Raw genomic sequence first — 25,074 nt, 5'->3', positions numbered from 1 at the left:
AAACTGAATTCTCCTGCTATATCATAGAATAATAGGAGGTAATTAATAAGAGCACAGCATTTCAAATTAATGATATGTTTATCTAAAAAATCTAACTTTCCTTACATGAACAAATGACACCAACATCCTCATAGTGTTCACAGTTGTGTGTTCCAAATCCCCGATGCGAACAAGTGGAAAGAGACGTTTCGCTTCCTGAACAGCTCACATCGTCCATCCAGATCGGTCCAGTGCCCGGACCAAAGTAGCCTGGTGGAGGAATATCTGACTGCTCTCCACAACCCAACTGTCTGCAAACAACTTGTGCCTCACTTCTGTCCCATCTATCGTCACAGACCGTTCCCCGGGCAACGTTGTGGTAGATTTCGACTCTTCCAGAGCAATACCCATCTGAACCAGCTAATCTGATCAAATCCTCTAAGTAAACGACAGAAATGTGAGTGTTAAGCAAAGAACAAACATGAGCTCAAACACACTGAAACAATTCAGTAGATGACACAAAAACTGCACTCACCTGCTCCAGTTATGGTTAAGAGTAAGAAAGTAGAGACTGAGAAGGGGAAAAAATAAATCTAGTTACAGTAGCATGTGAGAGAAATATTAGTTAATAAAACTGTCGCAACACATAGCTAAAAATAAACTATATAAATTGAAATCATATCTAAATAAATAATGTAATTGATGGCAACAAAGTAATAAATTAAGCTTTGATATGAAATGGTGAAACATTAGCACTTGCTGCTTTAGTCCATTTATTCTTTCCACTGAGCTCTCCATTAATATGCCTTGACACTTAATATGCTTATGTTTATTAAAATAAACATAAGCATAACACTTAATATGCAACTCTATATGAGTTTAGGTATGAAATTACTAAAATACAGCAACTTTGTAATGGTCCTGAAGTTTCTCGAGAAGCATTCTCTAGGCTGTTGGTGAAGTTGTGACCTCTGACATCCACAGAAGTCAATATTGTTTAAAAAAAAACAAAAAACATTGCTTTTTTGATTTAAACCCCGAACCCCATAATTTCTAATGAAATATGTTCTTGTTGCAGTGAACTTTCACATTATATTCGTAATAGAATAGAATATATTTTAAGCAAAATTCCTCACTAATCCCTGGTGGAAAAATAATATTTGTACATTTATGTACCTAGTTTGCTGAAAATCCATTTCTTAACCGTAAACGAGATTAAAAAACATATTTCTTTGTCAATTAGTAAGTCAGTCTTATGTTTTTTGAACTGTCTCACACTCCAACTACTGTTAATGCATTGAATTTAAACTTTACTTGCTATAAGAAACATATAAAACACAATCATAAGAGTTTAAAGAGAATCCCTACTACTTCGTTTGCTCACCTAAAACCAGTCCAAATAGATTGTTAACCATCCTGTTGAATTTGCAGAAGCTACAAACACTTGATAGGATAACATAAAGGTAGATCAAATGTTAAATTGTCTGCTTGTCATCAGAGCAGCAGTCCACTTTATATACAAAATTTCCTTGGTACGAATGCATATGTAGGCAAAACAAGGCTGAATTTTATAAGACGAGTTCACAACTTCACAACACTATGGTTCTTGTAGCCTGTATTTAGAAACCCAAAAAAGGATCATATGAACATCTGATCATGTAAACTAATAAAGTGAAGGCACTAATAAAAGGAAGTTGTTTGCACCCACCAATAGACTTCTGAATAGAAAACACAGTTAACTGTGCAACATTCATAAAATGAAAAAAACAAACAGAAATATAGATCTTTTTTCTGAAAATGTTTATAAATATTGCCTCTCCATATTACATTAAGTTTCTGCTGTTTGATTGTAAGGGAGCTAATCCTGCAGATAGAACATTTGGCCCAACATGGTTACATCATCTTCTTACATGTAAATTTGTCCTGTTCTTGTCCTGGAATGAATGAGTGTTTTCATTGTATTTGAATAATCTAATATTTTCAGAGCCAGGAATGGCTGTTGGTTTTCTGCAGCATGGAGTCAGAAATCAAGCAACATAAAAAGAGAATACACACATAAATAATATAAATTAACAGCATAAATCCCAATTTTGTACAATGAGAGGAAAATTGGGACAATAATCACAGACATAATTTATGACAATTTCATAGTAGTTGATCCCTGACTTAGAGGAAATGTGTGGTAGTCGATAGGTTTTTTATAACTAAAGCCTTTGAGATGTGTCCAGTAGGAACAGTATGTCACACACAACAGTTTCTTCTTTCAGATTTTAAACTGAAAAATGATCAACAGTGCTGAACAGTTGTGATTGTTTTAATCTCCATCATAGAACATAAATGTTGGAAAATATTTAACTTAACTTTTTCAAATAAAATCTTTAAAAAAAAAAAGGCTTTGATGAGAACATTGTTTCACCTTGACTGCAGAAATCAGCTAAGGTGCTATGTTTCAGATATGTTTGTGATGTGGACCCCGGGAATAATAGTCTCTACCATGAAAGAGGCTAATGAGGAGCCTTAAATAAACTTAACTGTACACCGAAGGTATGGAGCAAAGGAAAACAAAGTTTATGTGGAAACCTCACACAAAAATTAGACAAACATACAGATATAAACATTCATTTGGTCTGAATCAGACATCACAGTAAATTCTAGAGATCTCAGTACTTCACAAGACAATGGTGTATCAGGACAAGAAGGCCATCTGAAAGTGGGTGCCTGCCTAATTTAGTCCTTATATGCAGAATATAAAATTGTAGCTGATCTGAGACTATAGATTGTCACAAGGCAGGGAGCAGAAAAAGAAAAAAACAGAGAAAACATCATCAAGGAATCTTGATCTGCATGGATATTAAATCACATGGAGCCAGAGCATGTTTCCTGGTTACTGTTTAGTTATCGTTTATTATTTTATAAATGTAATTTTGGGCGTAGAAGGAAACTTTAAAAGGCAGGCACACAGGTTTAAGCATTCATAAAAGACTTTAATAAAGAAGTATAGTTATGCTGCAAAAGAAAAAAAAGCATCATAAAACCCATATTTTTGCTTCTCCTCGCCCAGCTGATCAGGGATTTGATGTTTGCTGCAATGTTCTTTTAGTCATTTGATCTTCTCCATGTAGATTTTTAATACTGAAACATAAGTAAGTGCATGAATGTATCTATTTTGGCGTGAAACTTTGTTGCCTTTTGCACATTTAACAAATGTTTAAAATTAAGTTGCAGGGGTTAGTTTAAGACCAACTCTGCAAACTCCCCTTTGCACTGGGACTACTGAAAGCCCAGTAAACATTACATTAAGTTGGAGTTTACTCTAAAGCTGCCAGGTACATGAATTCAACCAATGGAAATGTGGTATTACTGCTGCTGAAACCGATTCTAACTTCTTAGAAGACAAAAGGTCAGTAGAGGAAATATTAATGACATAGCGAAGAAGTTATTTGTAATGATTAGCCTCTCGAATATCACTAATGTATGCCCAGTTTATGAAAAGATCTCACTCAAACCCTGTCTCCACACACCGTGCTGAGATGAGATGTTTTGATTACGCATCTAAAATAATAAGAAAATTATTTTTCTTATGTACGGCCAGGTAAAAACCAGTGCGGTACTATCAGAAATAGCTCATTCTGTTGTTTTGGCTTGTCCATGCTGACCACTAGATGGCAGTACAGACTGCCTCTCACATGTGTTACAAAATCGGGTGAGAAGAACAAATTGTTAAGAGTTGCAATTATCTAACTCTGCTGTATGTACAGCCTCTAATGTATGCTGCCGTTTTAAAGAATAAAGTGAGATAAGTTTTTCTTAAGTCAAAGGTTTTAACATTTGGAATGCACAGGTTAAACAGGTTAATGAATAGACTACTGAAGCATTGTTTAGATATTTCACTGGCATTATGTCCTGGCTCTCTCTTTTTACAAAAAGGAAAATTTGACTCACTTTTTTCCTCCTTTTGTTCTAACTGAATAACAGTGAATGAATGTGGTGATGGCAGTCAGATGGAATCAGCAGAAATCTATTGATGAATTGGGAAATTTTAAGATATATTATTTTCATATTGTTTAAAAATCTCATTATATCCTGAAAGTAGAAAATGAGAGCTAATCTGTGAAAAAAATCAAGTCCCACTGCCTCTTTCCTGTGCCCCTAATAGCATTTAGAAAAATACACAACTCCCAAACCAAAGCAACCAGTCAGAGTCAGGAGGAGTGTCTATGCTCTGACATTCATGATCCTGTACGCACAGCTCACTCCCGCACAGTGCGGATGCACACCAGTCGTTCAAGGTGACCTATCGGTTGTAGAACCTGAATAAAAGATTTCTTGTGCTGCCTTGTTTAATCCATTGTCTATGCCTCACAGCAATCTTATTTAGTTCATTCTTTACTCCATTTCTGTTTCTTTTATGTACACTGATCCATAAGTTAAACCAAAACCAGGATAGAGTGGTTCAGTAAAAGTTGTGCGTACCGTGTACAGGTGAGTCAATTCATCTGGAGAAACTTCAAAGAAGGACAAAATACCTGCTGGCCAATCCAAATACACTCCAAGGCTCCGTATTTTAATCTCAGTCAAAAACCATTCAGTGGAACCACTGTGTGAAAAAGTTCCATCTATGGACCAGGACCAAGATTTCTCATTCTGTCCTAAAGAATACTCAGAACCAGAGTCTCCACTGCGGGCAATACTTTTGTATGCCACGCCCACCTCACCGTCTGATGAATCGTGAAACTCAACTTCCCAGTAATGGCGTTCTGTCAGACCCTCTTTACAAAGAACCTGTGGCGCATCAAATCTGTCTGGATGATCAGGATAATGTTGCTTCTCTTGATGAAAATGTGCTTGTTTATTGTCTTGGGTCAAAGTGATTCTTTGACCTGCAGTTTTTTCATCCAGCGTCAGATCACAGGCATCTATAAAGAGCATTATAAATGTTACTAATCCTTGAACGTATAGAAAAAGAAAAACTCAATAAAATGGTTCAACACACACTTGTAAAACTTTTAGTGGATATCTATGACACTGTATAAACTGGACATTTCAGACATTTGTGCAAAAACATATGAAGTTTATAGTCCAGATATCTTCTAAATCCGTGAAACCACAACTTTTAATAAGCAGGATACCAACAAGTAAAGATTTCATCTGAAAGAAACCCTTCAGAGAATATCTGGGAAGTATCATAACTTAAACGTTTATATAGGTTTTATATAGAAAAATATTCAGATTTTATTTAGTGGTTTTGAGGTTCTTGAAGAAGGTGAGAAATAAAAGCATAACTTTCTGTTTTTTTCCATCTGTTCTGTCTTCTGTCCTTGTCTCCCACACACGGAGAAGTGGGCCACTGAAATGTTTGCTACCTTTGACAAAAAATGCTAAAGGCTATGAAAGCAATATAGCAGTTTTGCTAAGGTGGCAGTTTATCATGATTCAGCCAAAGTAATAAAATAATGAACTGCGGTCCGATTTTTATTGTTAATGTGTTTCTTCTTAATGAGCAGTGAAAGTAAATAAAAGGTGTTACATGTCTTTTTCTTGAAGTATTAACTAACTGGAGGGTTTTTTGTTAGTGCTACAGAGCCACAGCTAACAGCTAGCTCATCGATTCAGCGGCTATAACGGAGCCTGTGCTGTCCGCAGCTCTGCTGTTGCTCCTCCTACAAGTTGGACTGAACCATTGTTCTAACAATGGTGGGGGGAGGCCTAAAAATTCATACTTATTATTTTCTTAGATAAATTGCAGATTTATTTCGTTCTTTGTTTCTATTGCTTTTTCATACAGATATTATTTAAATGCAAACGTTTATTCAATTGTTGTTGTTTTTTTGTTGTTTTTTTTTTGGGGGCGGGGGGATCCCTCCGGAATTTACGCCCATGTCTGCAGCTACAAAAACTGGTTTTGTTGGGATTTTTTCACCGAGATTGGTTTTGTTGCCATGTTAAAAGGTGGTTCTCTAATGTTTCCAAGACAGATTGCTTTCAGACTGTCAAACTAATGCAAAAACATTCAAGTCCTGTAGTAGAACATATCTGAAGGTTGTCAAAGGGGTTCCTAAGTATTTAGCATAAGACCTCCAAAAGAAAGGTGCCAGAGCCTGGCGACCTGGAAAAGTACACAATTACTTACTTCAATTTATTTAAACATAAATATTTGGAGACAGAAAATGATGTAGTAACGCAGCAACTAAATTCTTTTACATGTGTAAATGACTTGACTGATGCTCATTTTAAGATGAGGCTGGTCAGATCAACTAGGTTTTCACACCAACCATCAACTGGATTTACAGACAATGGGCTGAGAAAGAGAAAATATCCACAGAGCAGCAGTTATTTTTATGAAAACACCTTTTTAGTGTCAGAGGAGAATATGCAGATTGGTTTGAAATGATAAAAAAGCAACAGTGCCTCTGACAATGTGGGTCATTTAGACTGAGCAAAACAGAAGCCTTTTGTAATCTAAGGCGTTCAGGCGTGTGTTAACACACTGATAAGAAGACAAACCTTTAATGCTCTTGGTAACATAACCGCTGCTGCTTGTAATGTTGGAAACTGCTAAATGGAAGATAAACAAATGTGTATAATAAAAATTTATATACTTACACCTTCGCAATAGTTTATGGTTAACCCAGCATTCTTCATTATGGTCCACACTGATGGCAGGAAAAACAGTAAAAAAAAAAAATTACAATTATCACATAAATGGTGAGTGTACCAAAGAAAGCCAAACTCAATCTTGCATCTTATTGCTGGAATAATAATGTTCAGACTTGAGTGAGTTCTTACTTAAGATTTTCTAGACTGCAGTGTGAATCTCTCTGTTTTTCCATCAGGGTTTTGACTCCTTTATTTGTCAGGTGATTAAAGCTTAGGTCCAACTCCCTGAGGTTGCAGTGGTCAGACATCAGAGCCTTTGCCAGGGAGGAACATCCATCTTCTGTCACTTTACAGAATGACAGCCTGGAGAAATCAACCAGCTGACATTTCACAAGACATAATCTCAGGCCGACCATGTCTATCATGCTTTGTGTTTTAAAATGATAACATTGAGAAACAGCAGCTTGTGGACTAACCTTAATGTCTCTAAACCACAATGTGAACTTGTCAGTGCACTACAGAGTTTCTCTACTCCAGAATCATGCAGGTCATTGTAGCTCAAGTCCAGCTCTCTTAAAGGTGTAGGTCTGGAAGTGAGAGCCAAAGCCAGGGTCTCGCAACCTTTCGCAGTCAACTTGTTGTGACTGAGTCTGAAAGACAAATAAACCTCATCAAACTGAGTAGTCATTAAAACATTTAAAAGGAGAAACAGTGCAATGATTTGCAATTCACTGACTAACTTATAACATTGCAAACATCAATAATGTGGAAATTGAGACCTTATGTCGTAATAAGAAGTATGCAGCAGATCCCACAGTTGTTGAAGCTTGTAATGTAACATCTAACACACTTGGTGAGCTTGAAGAGGAAGGTAGAAGACAGATGTCTGACTATCTATGCTGAGATAGTTGATCCAGTGATTAAGTCAGAGAGAGGCAGAGATGGATGGCTGGGTGGGCTACGGTTTACTTACAGTAGCACCAGCAGCACAAGTCATTCCCTTGTCAGACAACAACAACAAAGTTGGTTCATTTGTGAGATCTAGAACGCTTCAGGTTCAAGGAGTCTTTTTTCCTACTTTATGAGCACATAGAAACCCACTTGTAGACTCACTATTAAGAGTTACTACCAAGGTCTGTCAAAACACCAACAGATACACAGCAGATCGCTCAATTGCAAATTGATTTAACCAAGTTCAATATCAGACTAACCGTGAAAGACAAAGTGTCTGCCACTCTCTGGTTTTTCTAAACAATAAATGGATAAAGTTGCTTGTATTTGCATTTGAGTATATATAAATCATTTATAAATAAATCATCATTTCTTTTAAAACATTTGTAAAGTACTCTGTGCTTTTACCATAGTTACAAAGTACACTTGAACTAAAGACATAAGTATAACAAACATTACAACACATAAAACATAAAAACATGGATGTAAAAGTCATTAGACATTATAGGAATAAAAAAAAGGTTGAAGAACGCATTAACTTTTTAAAATAAATTTAAAGCAACAGCAGACCTGTGTGCTAGAGTAAAGAAAAGTATGCAGTTTATTTTTTATATTACCTCAGGATCTCCAGAGAACAGCTTGTGCTCTTCAATGCCGATGATAAGATCTCAAGTTCTGAGTCGGCAAAATTGGTGTAATTCAGTTCTAGTTCTCTCAGATTTGTTGAGTTGGTGGTGAAAGCCTTCACTATCTCATTGCAGATTTGTTGAATCTTATGGTTTCTGTTCAGCCTTAGATTGAAATGGGGAAAAAAAGAGATGATTAAATGTACAGTCAGTTAATACCAACATGATAGGTTAGGTTGTATAACTACAAAAATAAGTTCAATTGTGTGTTTTAGTAGAAGGTGAAATTTGACTGAGTTTGATGCAGTGTGAACATTAAACATTGCAATAATACAGGTTTAAAGACATCAGTCTGCAAAGGATGAATCTGGTTGTTTACCATATGGAGGAATTCAGAGGGAACTACGTCCCGTAAAACAAATTTTCAACACTGACCTGAGCTTCTCCAGTTTTTGGCACTGAAGAGCCTCAGAGATCACTGGCAGTAATGAGTTTCTCAACACGTTTTCACTCAGCTCCAGTTCTCTTATGTTGGCGATTACTGATTTTAAAGTTGAGGTCAACTCTTCTGCCACTGATGTTGAGAGTCCGTGTCCTGAAAGACTGTACAACACGTTGAGCAAAACTGAGACAAATCTGTTGCATAAACACAATATATGTGGGTGAATGTGAGCTGCTCATTATTTAACTGGCGCCTTCTACACAAAAACTAGGTGATAACAGCTATAAAAGCCTGAAACCCTTAAGATTGTTGCTCAATTGTTTTGATATGTCATCCTGGATGAGCAGACAGAAAACATCAAAACAATGAAGTCTCTTTAAAGAAAACGAATTCCTTAGACGTGCACGTCTGTGTGTGGAGCATTTTTGGTTAAAACATGCTTGTTGTTATTCAGTGATTTACAACAGTAGGGTAGCCAAATATATAATCAAGCTAGAGTAGAGTTTGTTTGTTTTTTTCAAAAAGTTAATTAAATGTAACCACTGGCAACAGTATAGAATTTACACAGTAAACACTTCCATTTGAAATAATCAACTCCTATTCCAATAAACCATTATTTTTCCAATAAGGTTTATTGGTAAAACAATGGCTAATGCAGTGTCAAAATTATTAACAACAATTATCTTTAGCTCTTAGGAGAGCAACTTGTGCAACGTGTCATTTAGCCAAAACCCAGACAATGGAATTATCTCTTTTCTGAAGCTTTTGAACATTTTTCTTGCCTTAGCAACATTTCTAGTAAGTTACGGAAAGTTACCTTCAACATTTAAAGTATTTGAGTTGTTCTTTCTCAGGCACCCTTGATGCAACTAATTTAGCCTTTATCAGGTTGTATCAGATGTCTCTGACACTTTACCTACTTTATAATAACAGTGATAGTGCATTTAAACAAGTGATCATTTTGTTTCTTTTGTCCTTTGTTCTATATCAGTAAAAAAGAAAAACAACCATAAAAATATAACTTTCACTGACCTGAGAGCCTCCAGTTTACATGGAGAGTTTTTCAGTCCATCAATCAGTACATCAGTACCTTTTTCATAAAAAGTGTTATGCACCAGATGTAGTTCAGTTAGTGGAGAGCGTGGATTCCACAGAGCCGAAGAGATTGTTTCACAAATCCAGGGATTAAGATCTGCACCTGATATTCTGCAAAAATGAGACAAGCTTTTAAAATGGAATTATGTTTTACAGACAAAGACGTAATATGCCACTTAAAAAGCAAAATGGGGCTCTATGACATGGTTATATTTGATCTCTACCTTAAAGAATCTGCTCATCTGAGAGTCCTAGTCCTTGGTCCCCTGTTATGACTGCAAGCTTTGGGTACACATTTGTTTGCATGAGCAAAACTGGCATGTGGTTCTATGATTACCCAAGAAAGTAAATTACATTTTTTTTTTTTTTATGATTTATCTTTAAAACAGCAGTCTCAAACTGCAGTTCTTGATTCCTGCAACTTTTACACGTGTCCCTTGTCCTAAACACTTGAATTAAATGGTGAAACTGCCTCGTTAGCATGCAGTCAAGCTCTACAGAGCTCTGCTAATGAGTTCATATTTGAGCCAAGTGTGACGCATACAGACGTCTAACTTTTTTCGTCACTTAGAAAAGAAGCACAAAGAAAGGTAAGCTCCGTTGACGTGATGTTAGCAAAGCTAGCTGACATTCAAAGGTTGCAGGACACCGGCCCTTGAGGACTGGAGTTTCAGGACACTGCCTTAAAACCATTTTTAGAACAGCTATAAGTTGTTATCTATGCATCTTTTGTTTAAATATATAATAAAGTCCAACATGTTATACTGCTGTATTAACTAGTTTTGGTTGATTATACCAACTTGTACAGATATAGTGTTTGTTTATTTATTTATTTATTTATTTATTTATTTATTTATTTATTTATTTATTTATTTATTTATTTATTTATTTATTTAAGTTTTGTGGTGACAAATTTAAATCTAAAATTCTTATTAATAATCTTATTGAGCTAAGTTATTACTGGCTGAAACACATCTATTTCTTCTATCCTTTAATTAATTTCCTCTGAAGTTTTCATATGCATACTTTTTAGTTTTAACCAGGTGAGTGCATGAAACAAAAGTCAAATTCCATATATTAGTAACAATATAGACAATTCTGATCATTGCAGTCCCTTTTTCAACTGAAACCTCTAACCAAGAGACAAAGCAAACCTACAAAGCGGTTCAAATACTTCCACACATACTTTCAATTTAAATACCTTTTAAACAATTCATATTTAACCCTAATCAAATATCACTAACCAAAAACCAAAAGAAAACTCACCTGGCTTTTCTGCAGTTCCTCACAGCTGGGATAATCCTGAAAATGCCTTTAATTTTTGTTGTGTATTTCGTCAGGTCAAATTCCTCTATAGGTGTAGTTGACATTAGCATTAAGTCAGCCAAAGCTGAACACTGAACAGGGGTGAGCTCTGTTTCTGGGTATTGATTTGGATTCAGAAACTGCCTCACACTGTCATACAGGGAATCATCTTTCAGTTCAGCCAAACAGTGAACAAGGTTCAGACATCTGTCTGGAGAGCAGTCCAAAAGATCAATTTCTGTTATGCTTGTCCTGATCTCTTCTACAACTTCAGAGTGGTTCTCCGTTTGCTGAATGAGGCCTTGAAGCTGATTTTGAGTCGACTCTAAGGACATGCCAATGAGGAACCTAAGAAACATGTCCAGTTCTCCTGTCTTTCTCAAAGTTGAGTTAGCTATAGCAATTTCCATTAGCTCATCCAAAGGCAGATCAACTGGGTGAACATCCAAGGTTTCCTTCAGCTCTTCCTCAGATCCTATCAGAAGGAAATCTTTGAGGCTTTGAGAATCGATTGTTTTACTTGCAAAGCTTCTGTACACAAAGAGAGCAGCAAAGTACTCCTGAATTGTCAAATGCACAAAGCAGTAAAGCTTCTTTGAGTGAAAGATACTCTCTTCTTTGAATATTGTGGTACACAATCCACAGTCGACTCCAGCTTTCTTCGTGTCAATGCCATAAGTTTTTAGATCATCACTGCTGAATATGATTTCTCCTTTGTTCAGTTTTTCAAATGCCATCCTGCCCAGCTTGAAGATGAAATCTTCATTCAATCTGAAGATTTCAGTGATATCTAGCTCATTCTCCTTGTCGTATTTCTCAGCAGCGATCCTTATCTGAATACAAAAGAAGTGTGTGTACATTTCAATGAGAGTTGTGGGTATCTTAGTGGTTTTCTCTGGACTGTTTTCCATTTTTAAAAGCAAGTACTCAAGAACCTTTGAGGCAATCCAACAGAAGATGGGTATGTGGCACATGATAAATAAGCTCCGTGATGTCGCAATATGATCAATTATCTGTTCAGCAACTGTTTTGTTCTGAACTCTGTTCCTGAAGTACATTATTTTCTGTAGATCATTGAAACCTTTGATTTCTGTCCATTGATGGACGTGTTCTTTGGGGATGCGCTGAATGGCTCCTGGTCTTGAAGTTATCCAGACGAGTGCAGAGGGCAGAAGATGTTCCCTAATGAGATTGGTCACCAGGATGTCTACGGATGATTCCTTTGTTGGGTCTGTCAATCTTTTAGTTGTTTGAAAGTTCAGTTTAAGCTGACTTTCATCAAGGCCATCAAAAATGAACAAAACTTTGTACTTATCAAAATTTTCAGCAACTGCTATGTTCTTGAGTTCAGGATGAAATTCTTTAACAAGAGTCTCAAGGCTGAACTCATCATCTTTGACCAAATTAAGCTCCCTGAACGGAATCATGAAGATGAAGTCCAGCTCTGGATTCGCTTTTCCGTCTGCCCAGTCAAGAATGAACTTTTTTACAGACACAGTTTTACCGATTCCAGCAATTCCCTTGGTCATCACTGTTCTAATGGCTCTCATTTCTGGTGCGCTTTGAAAGATATCATCGCAGTTTATCTTAATTCCTTCTGTTGCTTGATTTCTAAACTTGTCTTCAATCTCCCAAATCTCATGTTGCTTATTGACATGTTCATTTTCTCCTTGAACAATGTGAAGCTCCGTATAAATCTGATCCAATAACTTTATTTCTTTGTGATCTTTTTCGGTGCCTTCCAACTCCCATGCGCACTTTTTCCTCAAGTATTCTTTGTTATTTTTGATGACGTGTTTAATGATATCTTCCGCTGCGGAAACAAAAAAAAGCTTTAATTTTTATTTTTACATCATATCATTATTTTTTTTAAGTATGTTATTAACTTGTGTACATTTTGATATTTTTTTTTAGATGAACTTACACAGTTGCACATTTGTTTTGACCAGAGTACGCTATAAGTTGCACAGTATTTATGCTGAAATTTTGCCCCTACTATACACTGTACATTCTATTCCAGTGTGACCATCTTGGGCTGAAAGCTCATGGTCTTTGTACATTTAAAAAGTGCCCACATGTGGTCACATTTTTTAACATAATTAAAAAAATACTTGGGTTAAACTGAATGTCGATACAGCATCTGTATAGCTTTGCTGGCATCTGTATAGTATAACAAGAGATTAGTTGCGATGTGCACGGCGCAAAATTTCTCATAATGGTAGAAATAATAACCTTCATTTGACCAGATAAAAAGTATTGTAGAGATTATCACCATTTATACTAATAGAAGTACATTGGTTTAGCTTTAAATGTATCAAAGCATAAAATAATAAAAACATGACCATCAACAACAAGAGCATTTAACAACACTCACAGTGCTATTAATGTCACCTGCTGTGTCAATTTATAGTCTTGAGGAAAATAATTACAAGCTCTGAGGGCAGCAAATGTCAATGTTCACTTAGCCAGGTCTGTCCTAACTTTGGGAACAAACATATGGAAACAGACCTGGAACCACGTCCATGCCTGGTGTGGGACGTAGATATAATACAATTTTACTTTGTGGAAGCTTGACTTAGATGGGAATGGATTTACATGTGTTAATATTGGAATCAGTGCATAAACCAGGAATGGTATTTCCTGAAATCTATATATTTTTGTAAAAAAAAAAAGTTAAATAAGTCATATATGTGACAGTGTAACATCTTTGGCAAACACGATAATTATATAAAACACACATAGACATGAAGTAAACATAACGTACTTCCACAAGCCTGAGGTTGAATTTTTCCAAGGATATCGTAGAAAGCTGCTTTTGCCTTTGGAGAATTAAGAGCCCTGAAGAGTTTTCTCATTCGATCCTGGTTCACCGACGAGGCTTCAATTTGGTCATACGTCTCCTTGTGGATTATCTTCAACTTGAGAATCTGGTCAGCTATGGGCATCACTGGAACTACACTCTGAATAAGCTCAGGCATGTTACTGTCCACCCAAGTTGCTTGTTTTAATAAAAGAAAAGAAAGGTTAGTGCACAATACAGCAACAATTCAATTATACTTATGTAATTCTGCTTCAGGAGACTGTATTTAGACTTTTCATCTTATCTTACTTACCTTTGTCTTCATCTGATTCAAGCTTGGATGAGCTGACAAAAGACAAGAGCAACTTAACTGTGTAGACATTAGAGATTCAAGCTGGTTTTATTGCAGTGCTTTAAGTGGAACAAATAAGTGCAGGTAGTTCCCTAAAAGTCATAAGAATATGAGACAGAAACATAATATTTTTATAAAAATCTGCCTATCGATCTAGATTAGTAGTTTTAATAAATTAAATGACAAAGAACAAAGCCGACTGAGTCAAAGCAGCGGATAATAAAGCAGCAAATGGAAATAATTGTTTTTTTGTTTTTTAGGATATCTTGTATAACACCTTGTTTGGTTTTTGTTCTTTTATAATGTGCACTTTTTCAGTTGTACAGCTGGATGTATAGTCACATCTTTTGTCAGGGGTGTCTAAGTCCAGTTCTCAAGAGGCACCGTCCTGCAGATTTTAGATGCATTCCTGCTCCTACACATCAAATAGCTGAATTCCCTCACCAGCAGCAGCCATAGTGATGAGCAGCTCATTTGATTTAGATGTGTTGGGGAAAGAAGCTCCCAAAAACTGGACTTGGAAGCCCTTGCCCTATGTGTATAATGATAAATGCACATTGTATAACACTTAGCAGGAAAAAAAATAAATAAATAATCCAATAAAGTTTACCTTGGATTGTGAACTTGAGATGTATCATTTGCAGAACTGATAAAGTTCTCAGTAGAATCCTTTGTCTCAGAAGACGTCTGTTCTGCTCGACTAGATAAAGTCTCTACATTTAATGTTTCCGTTTCATTTTTCACGTCCTCTAAATGTGATGGCTGTGCAGCTGAACAAATGTCTTCACCTTTATTTTTGTCAGAGTCATCATTCCTTTTATCCTTTTTACAGGATCCCTTTCTCATTTCCTTATCCCTCCTGGCGCCAGAGCACTGGTTCCCCATGATGTTATTTCTTCACCACATTGACTCTGTCAGGTATGACATGTTTTAAAGCAAAAAAACAAAACTATCCAAGCAAAAAATCTTTACATGCTGTTGATCAAGGTTTACAAAGGGTTCAAACCAAGTCTTTAAAAGTGAAAGTAGAATCTTGTTTTCTAATCTTTGCCCGTCTCATGTTTTACAAGTGAAGATGAATTATTTACCATACTTTTGTTTTATTTTAGCTGTTAATAATTAACATTAATGTTTATTTTAGCTGTTAATAATTAACATTAATGTATCATTTGAGATATGGGGTAAAATACTTTACCTTGACATCATGTAGTAAGCAAGAGCAAAAAATTCCACATAGCTGGATATCAAATGGGCGTTTTGTCTTATAAGCCTGTGAGCAGTTATTTTTTCCGGAGACAGGAAGTAGTCACTCACGGGTACTTGTGTGTATGTGCGTGTGTGTGTGTGTGTGTGTGTGTGTGTGTGTGTGTGTGTGTGTGTGTGTGTGTGTGTGTGTGTGTGTGTGTGTGTGTGTGTGTGTGTGTGGTGGGAGGAGCAAGAGAGACCCAATGGGCCAAAACTTAAAAACTCTCTCACACTCACTATCAAACTATCTTACATTCACAGTCAAACTCTCTTAGACGTACTATCAAACTCTCTTACAGAGTTTGATTGGAACGGAAGTTAACTTAAAATGTCAGTTTCTGATTGGACCCCAGGCAGGAGTAGGCGGGTTTTCACGGACAGAAAATAGCTGAGCGGCAGCGACTCACAGAGACAACTAATATTTTAAATGACATCGTTAGCGCTCCTACAGTTTGATAGTGAATGTCAGAGAGTTTGTAAGTTGTGGCCCATGAGACCTCTGATAAAGGAGGGAATGTTTCAGGCGTTCCACATAAATTAATGTCATAATAAGAACTATTCCTGCAGCTGTTCAGCCACAACAGATTTTAACAGAACCTTGATAAGGACAACAATAAAAAGCTTGCATTAATTTTATATGCTCTGGCTTCAAATGTCTCTCAGGCTACATTTTAAAATTTTACATACTAAATTGTTTTTACAGCCTTAAATGGTGATAGTCTGAACATTTTTTTATTGTTTTGTTGTGTTGAGACGTGCAGAAATCTAGTTTAAAAAAACGCAGCGCTCATGCAATAATGGACGCACAAAAATATCAGGCTTTAATCATAATATGGGATTAAAAATAACTTTAACAAAATAACCTCCCGAGATGATCCAAATGCAAAAACGGTGAAATTTTAGAGCCCAAAAGGTCAGTATATGAAATATTAATGACATAGCAGAATAGTTATCCTTAATTATTAGCCTCTTGAATGTCAATGTCTGGTATATGAGAAGATCCCTTATTTTCTCCCTTTGCCTATAAAACTCCTCTCACTCCAACCCTGCCTCTATGTGCTGAGACCTTTTGATTACACATGTGAAATAAGAAGAAAATGATTATACTTATGTAAGCGTGGAAAACACTGCAATGAACGTAGCTCATTCCGTTATTTTAGCTTACCGGCTCTCACCAGAAGGTGGCGGTATAGACCGTCTCTCACACATGCCAGGCATGATGGCCAAGCAGAACAAAAACCAGAGGGGTGTTATGCAAAACCAAGATAGCAGATTGAGTTGGGATTTTCCAGATATCCTGACTTAATTAAGCCTCAGTTCATTACAGCTGGAAAAGGGGTATGATTATATAAGTTATACTTCTTCATACTTCTTTTCAGACTCATAATCACCGATGTGATGTGTCTTCAAGAAATTTATTATGTACTTTGTGTTTGTTCTACACTGCCGGTGAAAGGTTTGTCTGAAATAAAATACTAAAATTACAAAAATTACAAATTACAATTCAATAAGATCTACAGTTAAAGCCCCAAAATTCATTGTAAATATGTGGCAAGACTTGAAAATGAATGTTCACAGACACTCTCTGTCCCATAAGAATGAGTCTTATTCTGATTTTATTGTACAGAGTTATTTTGTAACAATTGTCAAACGTTTTAGACTCTGTATGATGTGAAGACATACCCCCAAAATAACTAAGATGTCCTATATAGTCAGGTATGCTCATTATTGAAGTGTGCTGTACATTCCCACTCATCAGGTTCTACCTACTCATTTTGTTATCTTAAGGAAGTTAGAGGATTGACACTTACAAGGCTTTAAATGTCAGAATCAAAATCATCCACATTTTGGGATACATAATTTATTCAAATTAACCACCAGCAAAGAACACCATCAAATACAGACCAATGGAAATTACAGTATGAAGATATAAACAGGCTCAAAATCTAAAAAATAAAAATAAAACAACCATCTTTTATCACATAAAAGATTTTACATTAAATGTATGAGGAAACATTCTACGTATCAATAGCTACAGAAATGACAAAGTCACAGTTTCAAGATTACTCAGATTTTTGAACTCAGTACGTAACCAATTTTATTTTTATTTTTGAACTCATTGGGTTATCTACCATATTTACAAAAATACATTTAAACCAAGTTTTGTGGTTGTTGTTGATTTTTGCTTTGTTTTTTCTATAATAAGGAACTCATTTTTTGAGGCCAATGATATGGACACGAAGTTTCTTCCTCATTGAGGTTTTATTGTGGATTATGTTATGTAATCTTATCTCATCAATCTTGTAAAACACAGTTATTTGCTTTTATTTACAGAATAGCACCTACCATCTCTGCTCTGGATCAGCACCAACATTTAATTTGCTGATAAAATAGTGACAACTTACACACTCGTCTCATACAACATGCATTAGATTAGATTAGTTTAGCCATTGGTAAAAATAGCTAACTTGAATAAAAGGCACATGTTAGAAAACTCCCACCATAACTTTAGTTGTCAGAAACAGAAACTGTGACACTGTAACTATTAGGTGAGGTCAAAGTTTGATGGTCCACAGTCTTCTGATAATAACAATAGTAATCTCCCACATGATTATCATTGGCTTCAAGAAATCTGAACGTAGAGGAGTTGGTACTTGATTGTTGGGTCTTAGTGAATGATCCAGAGGTCTTCTGCAGGGTGAATGATCCGCCTAAATATTGAGTCGAGACAGAACAGGTGATGGCAATGAGGTCACCCCATTTAACCACGCCTGCAGGATCCATGGTGATGTTTGGTTTTGGAGGAATCTCTAAAAACATAATGAGAATGTTATCTGTTATGTAATTTTGTAATTTATTAATTAATTTAAATTAATTAGGAAAACATATTACCAGTCAGATTCAGATGGATAAAATCACTAAAGATGGAGCTAGAAGCTCCTCTTTGAACTTGACACTGATATGATCCCTCATCTGCCAATGTAACGTAATGAATATGTAAAATAGCCTGGCTGCTGTCTGAGGTCACATCCCCATTAAGAGGACCTGGAGTTTTTGTGAAGTTCATTGACTCTCCTCCCTGTCCTCCAATGATCGAACAATAAATGGGCTGTGAACTCATTCAGCCGGGCTCATTCAGCCCGGCTGAATGAGCCTGTGGTCGTCGTCAAGACAAATATCCCTCTTACTTGTACATCAGTGACAGAACAACTGATGCTGACATTACGACCCAAAGTGATGTCACCTTGAGGAGTAAGTCCAATAGTGGGCCTTATAGGGCCTGTCAAAAAAACACATTATTTAGTGTCAGAGTCACATAGTATCACCATAACATAGTTAATACATTTCATAAAGGACTGTCAGGCTTCAGATTTTACGTCATTTCTGTACAACGATAACACAGATTCTATTTTCTTCTATTTATTGCAGCACTTTTATTCAGTCTCTCGTCAACAAAAAGTTTGTGATTGACTTATTGCACAATGGATGCACACACTGCACTATTTCTGGATGTAACAGACACAATAATTTTCCATTATTAATTCCACTTTTTTTCCTTTAAAGTTACTTTAATCAACATTTGAATTCATAAAATAATGAATAGAGTAGAACTTTTTTCCAATTCTCCCAATGAGAATTTAAATTACATTCAAATTCTATGCAAGTTTTCACTAATGCCTTTAGTAGGAAACTGACATTACCTGAACAGATGACACCAGCATCCTGACTGTGAGCACAGTTATGCACACCAAGTCCACTGTGGGAGCATTCAGACAGATATTTTTCATTGCCTGTACAGGCCACCTCATCAAGCCAGATTTGTCCTGTTCCCTCTGCAAACTGACGGAGACTCACTGCTGTACCACAGGCCAGCTGTCTGCAGACCACTCTACCATCATTTATGTCCCAGTTATCATTGCAGACGGTTCCCCAGGATCCACTGTTGTAGATTTCGACCCTTCCAGAGCACCGAGCTGACCCAACTAATCTTATGTTGCCGCCTATAAACAAAATCAATAACAATCAGGTATAACATTATAACCACTCAAACTGTATGGTACACATTATCTCTTCATCATGACACATGGTAGTAGGAAAGTTTAGGCATTGGTGGCTCAGAAAATTGGAAAAGGTAAGGATTGGAATAGCTACATGACTGGGTCAGTTCATTTCTAGAACAACAGTTCTTTTGAGGTGTTCCAAGTTTCAGTGGTCAATAACTATTGAAACAGTTAAAGGAAATAATAGTGTAGAACCAGTAACAGAGTGATGGGAGGCTAAGGCTAGCCTGTGTAGTCCTGTTCAACCAAAAAGCTGCTGAAATTCAAATTGCTGAGGAAGTGAATGCTGGGTAAACAAATTAGTCAGGGGACCTGACTGGGCATGAAGTGACGTTGATTGGTTCATTTCCACAAACACACGCTTGTATCCAGCAAAATGAGAAATTCTCACCTGAGCAGATCACACTTGCATCTTCGTTGTGATTACAGTTGTGATTCCCATATCCATTGTGTGAGCACTGAGACAGATGTCTTTCACTGCCTGCACATCCCACATCATCAAGCCAGATTTTATTACTTCCTGGCCCAAAGTTGGCTGACTGAGGGGCAGCCAGTGCTGCACCACAACCCAACTGGCTGCAGACTACCTGGGCATCATTTATGTCCCAGTAGTCATCACATACTGTTCCCCATGAATAATCATAATAGATTTCCACTCGGCCAGCGCATTGAGAAGACCCAATTAATTGGACTGGGGGACCTTATCAGTCGGGTAAAATAAAATCACAATATTGTAAAAATCAAAATGCAGCATGTACAGGAATCCTGAATCTCTAACAACGCAAAACACACTCATGCTACTCAGCAAAAATTTTAAAATATAAGAATGTATTAAAAAATAATTCATTCTTACCTGAGCAAACAATAATAACATCCTTACTGTGTCCACAGTTGTGTGTTACAGAACCATTGTGCTGACATTCACTTAAAGAAGTTTCATTTCCTAAACATGCCACTTCATCGAGCCAGATTGGTCCAGTACCTGGGCCAAATACATCCCCTGTACTGGTACTTGTTGCTGGACCACAACCTAATTGTCTGCAGGCAACATGAGCATCATTCATGTCCCAACCATCATTGCAGACTGTTCCCCAGGAGTTACTGTGGTACACTTCAATTCTTCCAGAGCATGACGCACCTGAACCAGCCAACCTGATCTGAGGATCTTCAGTTACACAAGAAAACACAGAAATCATCAGTATTTCACAAACAAAAAGGTGTTGGATATCAAAACTCCCCTACAAAAGTGTTCATTCCTCTCTAACTTATTTACATGTTGTCACAAACTGAAGTCACAATTTAATTTAATTTAATCTGATCAAATTTAATCAGATTTTAGGTAAAAAAGAAACTGAAATTATTACCTATCACAACTTCTGAAAATGACATGTCCCTGTTAATGGCAAGATTGTGTGATAGAGGAAGAAAACCCAAACATATGAAGCTTTTTAATGTGACATATGTATGATTAAAAACAAGGTAATTTAAAAATGGAGAATAGTGAACCTGCAACCAGCTGGCTGCATTTTTATTACGTTCTTCATTGACAACATGCTCCAATTTCCTCCAGATGTAACCACTTCTGAGAATCTTAGGTTGTGACAGCAAATTAGTCACTTGCAGACAAACCCACTGCATTTGTTGGCAGGTGGTGTCAATCAGGAACATGCAGGAAAATGTGGCAGTATTTGAAAATGATTTCAAAGAGGCAGAAACTATGCATGACGCACTTTTCAGACTTTCATGTCGGAGAATTACAAAAACATTTGCCATTTTCCTTTCACTTCACAACTATGTTTTATTCAAGTTTGTGTTTGCAACGTGCCAAAATGTAAACATTTAAAATTTAAAAAAAGGTAAGGATTTTGTTTTGTGTTTATAAGCAGGCTGGTGTTTAAAACAGTTTTCTATGAAGTTTTCTATGCTCAAATTGTGATTGATTTATTTCACATTAATATATGCAATCTTACTTGAACAGATGACACCAGCATCTTCCTGGTGTCCACAATTGTGAGTCCCAAATTCTCTGTGCCCACAAACACCAAGAGAAGTTTCACTTCCAGAACAGGCCAGATCATCAAGCCAGATCTGTCCAGTTCCTTGGCCAAAGTGGGCTGATGGTGGAGCACCCAAAGCAGGACCACAGCCCAGCTGTCTGCAGGCCACTGCAGCATCATTTAGATCCCAAAGATCATCACAGACTGTTCCCCAGGAGCCATTGTGGTAGATTTCAATTCTTCCAGAACATGGCTCGTTTGATCCAGATAATCTGATTGAATGATCTGCGAATTTTTTTAAACATGGAGAAACGAAAGTATTCAAAAAAATATGCAAATATCTGCTGTGGGTGTACTTCAGACAGACACTTACTGACAAAAGAATGTTTCATTCTCTTTTATTTATTTATTTTTTTAAACCGAACTCTATGCACCTGTTTGTGGCCACCCCGGCTTTATTTCTAATCTAATTACAATCTGTCCAAAATTATTACTTTTTTCAAAAATATCAAAGTCTTTGATTATGGCAACAATTAAACTAATTATATCAGTAAACGATGAACGTAAATAACACAATCTTACTTGAACAGATGACACCAGCATCTTCACGGTGTCCACAATCATGAGTCCCAAATTCTCTGTGCTCACACACGGCAAGAGAAGATTCATTTCCAGAGCAGACCACATCATCAAGCCAGATCTGTCCAGTCCCCTGGCCAAAGTGGGCTGATTGTGGAGCACCCAGAGCAGGACCACAGTCTAATTGTCTGCAGGCCACTGCAGCATCATTTAGGTCCCAACCATCATCACAGACTGTTCCCCAGGAGCCATTGTAGTAGATTTCAACTCTTCCAGAACATGACTCATTTGATCCAGATAATCTGATCAGATTATCTAAAAAGAAAGAACTCAAAGCTTGATTTAACATAAACCACTACAGAAATGGTAAAATATGTGACAAGTGAACTGACCTGATGCAGAATATGAAGACAGGAGACAAGAGACTGCATTAAAAGAAATAAGCAAAAATGATCCATTCAATGTGAGCTAAGTTCAGACTTGACAAATCATCAGAGGACAAAATCTTTTCAAAATAATTTACCATTTCTAATTTACTTCAGCTTAACTTAATATAAACAATTTTGTCATTTTCATCACCTTGCCTTTTTCCAACTTCTGTGTTAAACTACATCTGCATGAATAACCAATAATGTATGTAGGATCGCTGTACAAATTTGAGACATGAATCATAAACAAATCATCTATTTTTCTCACCTAAAAGCAGCAGATTGTTCACCATCCTGCTGACTGAGCAAATGAACAGAAGATAAAATTGAGACAAAGCGAAGAAGAGTCTGTGCTGAAATTAGTTTCATCTGAGTTTGGTGTCAGGTATCCTGCAACAACCACTAGAGAACTTCTGTATGTTATAATTAGATCTACAAAGAGCAACATTCGAGGAAATAAGATGTATAGGACCTTTATCTGGGTATTTATATAGTGGTTTTATAGTCTACAAATTTGCCTGTAAACAAAACATTTGTAGAGCATCATACAAATATGAAGCTGCCTTTGAATGAATAGGTGCATTCACTTTTAGTACTTTCCATAATCTAACCTCTGTGATGTGAGACTGTTCTAATTGTAAATAGAAACAAGTCTCTTACAAAGAATAATTTCTCTTTAAAGAGATTCATTTGACTTTTAGGTTATTTCAGTCACTGGAATTTGTTTAGGCATTTTCTTTAGGCCCTCATAAATCTCTTGCTTAAGTTTTAATACATGTTTTTACCAAGATTGTTCATGTAAGTATATATTTAATTTAAATCAATAAAAAAAAATTACATAAGTATGCTACATTATTCATTGCAGTATATTATATTTTACCCAAATAAAAGATCTCCAAACAGAAATGATATAGTTTAAAAACTCCTTTGTGAAAATAACTGGATTTTTGTGAGGTTAAAAATCATCACAACAAACTACATCTTGAAAACTTTGTTTTCTTGCTATATGAAATCACACTAACTTGCAAATCTGTCTACAATGAAAAAAAAAAGAACAGCCATTTCAATTTGGACAGTATCAGATATTTGGTAAGAGCACCTGCGTGAAGGGAGGAAGAAGCATTTGAAAGTCAAAACCCATCTCTCAGATGAGCTGAATTAATTTTCTGTTGCCTATTTTGTTTCATTCCCTTGTCCAGCAACCCCCCCGACCCCATTAAGGGTGTAAAGAAAATGGATGGATGGATGGATGGATGGATGGATGGATGGATATGCTGCATTACACAGCAAGTTGGCGATACTGTAGCAGTAGCTGTTATAACAATGGATCATTGATGCTGGACCCCGTTAATCTTCAGGTCATCATTATTGGTCTCCAGAGCTAGACCCATACGGCAGAAATTGAGGAGCTTAAGTTTATTAAAATGTTATTGAAACTTTGTTTATAACTTAGTTTGAATGAAATAAGTGATTTTAAAAGCATCACACATGCATAAGGTTACATGGGTTTTGTTCTGGCCACAAGCCGTTCAAGGTTCCAGATAAGCTGCTGTGTCACTTTCCTCAACTGTGAGTGTTTGTTTGGTTAGTGTCTGTGTTTGGATATAGTTTTTAATCAACATTTTTTTTATATCAAAAGCTTCTTAAAAAGCTCTGTATGAGCGGGGAAAAACTGAAACAACATTACATTTTGTAAGAAAACAAGATTTACATATCAGCAAGAATATCAAATGAGCATCTCATCATGTAAATTTCTCCTGGGCTGTGAATGAATGAGTGTTTGTATTTGATTAATCCAAAAATAATTTCACAGCCATCAGCCAGGAACAGCTGTTGGTTTAATGCAGTTCATGTAGTCTGACATAATTTACATAAGCAAAATAAAAAGAATACACGGTTAATCTAAACTAACTTCATAAATCCCAATTCTGTACTATGAGAGGAAGGAACATGTAGTGGTACTATTGGGATAACAATAGGTGGGCTTTCTTTGATCACTATTTTTTTTATATTTTATTGTTTTATAAATGTTTTAATATTAGGGCTTGGCAAGGAACATCAAAAGGCAGATACTTATACGTTTAAGCATTCAGAAAAAACGTCTAATAAAGAAGCATAGATAAGCTGTAAAACACTTCATGGAAAAGGTTCATAAATACAGGGATGTTTAAATATATATAAAGGTTGGTATGCTTCCTGTGTAGGCAGCTCCCTGCCTGAGACACATACCAAGCATACATCTGGGTAAAAACCACAGTGTGTTGTAATCAATCAACATAACTAACTCTGTTGTTTTGGCTTGTCCACTCTAACCACTAGATGGTAGTATAGACTGCCTCTCACATGTGTAACAAAATCAGGTGAGAAGAACAAATTGTTGAAGTTGTGTTGATCCAACTCTGCTGTATGTACAGCTTCTAATGTATGTTGTCTCTTTGAAGTATAAAGTGAACTAGGTTTTTCTTTCTACATCAAAGGTTTTACCATTTGGGATGCACATGTCATTATGTACTTAGCTCCTGTGTTGGCTCTCTCTTTTACAAAATGGAAAATAGACAAATTTGACTCACTTTTTTTCCTCCTTTTGTTCTAGCTGAATAACAGTGAATGAGTGTGG

At 36.3% G+C, this 25,074-nt stretch overlaps 2 protein-coding genes across 3 annotated transcripts; both read right to left on the bottom strand.

Moving 5' to 3' along the window:
• Window positions 1–130: 130 nt before the first annotated feature.
• On the bottom strand, window positions 131–16,003 carry LOC103468595 (NACHT, LRR and PYD domains-containing protein 3-like). Of its 2 annotated transcripts, XM_081609830.1 has the most exons (12): window positions 15,343–16,003; window positions 14,758–15,058; window positions 14,109–14,140; window positions 13,760–13,993; window positions 10,957–12,808; window positions 9,628–9,801; window positions 8,589–8,756; window positions 8,145–8,318; window positions 7,053–7,226; window positions 6,766–6,939; window positions 6,583–6,632; window positions 131–4,895 (listed from the first exon to the last, which is right to left on the bottom strand). In XM_081609830.1, the coding sequence occupies exons 2-12, from the start codon at window positions 15,030–15,032 to the stop codon at window positions 4,366–4,368; spliced, it is 3,837 nt and encodes a 1,278-aa protein (XP_081465956.1). In that variant the 5' UTR covers window positions 15,033–15,058; window positions 15,343–16,003; the 3' UTR covers window positions 131–4,365. The 2 variants fall into 2 exon arrangements, with proteins under 2 accessions (XP_081465956.1, XP_081465957.1); XM_081609831.1 differs by lacking the exon at window positions 15,343–16,003 and having other exon boundaries at window positions 14,109–14,239; window positions 14,758–14,896.
• Window positions 16,004–18,208: 2,205 nt separating this feature from the next.
• On the bottom strand, window positions 18,209–22,378 carry LOC145552675 (scavenger receptor cysteine-rich domain-containing protein DMBT1-like). Its single transcript, XM_081610449.1, has 6 exons — window positions 22,033–22,378; window positions 21,424–21,735; window positions 20,255–20,618; window positions 19,845–20,143; window positions 19,094–19,393; window positions 18,209–18,672 (listed from the first exon to the last, which is right to left on the bottom strand). Exons 1-6 carry the CDS (start codon window positions 22,376–22,378, stop codon window positions 18,524–18,526), a joined length of 1,770 nt encoding a protein of 589 aa, XP_081466575.1. The 3' UTR covers window positions 18,209–18,523.
• Between the last annotated feature and the right edge of the window lie 2,696 nt (window positions 22,379–25,074).

Source organism: Poecilia reticulata, chromosome 8 (assembly GCF_904066995.2).
Source record: "Poecilia reticulata chromosome 8, P_reticulata-male-v2, whole genome shotgun sequence".
In the NCBI taxonomy this organism is placed as follows: Eukaryota; Metazoa; Chordata; class Actinopteri; order Cyprinodontiformes; family Poeciliidae; genus Poecilia; species Poecilia reticulata.
The sequence above is the reverse complement of the archived record's forward strand: the minus strand, read 5'-3'. Positions and strand labels throughout refer to the sequence as shown.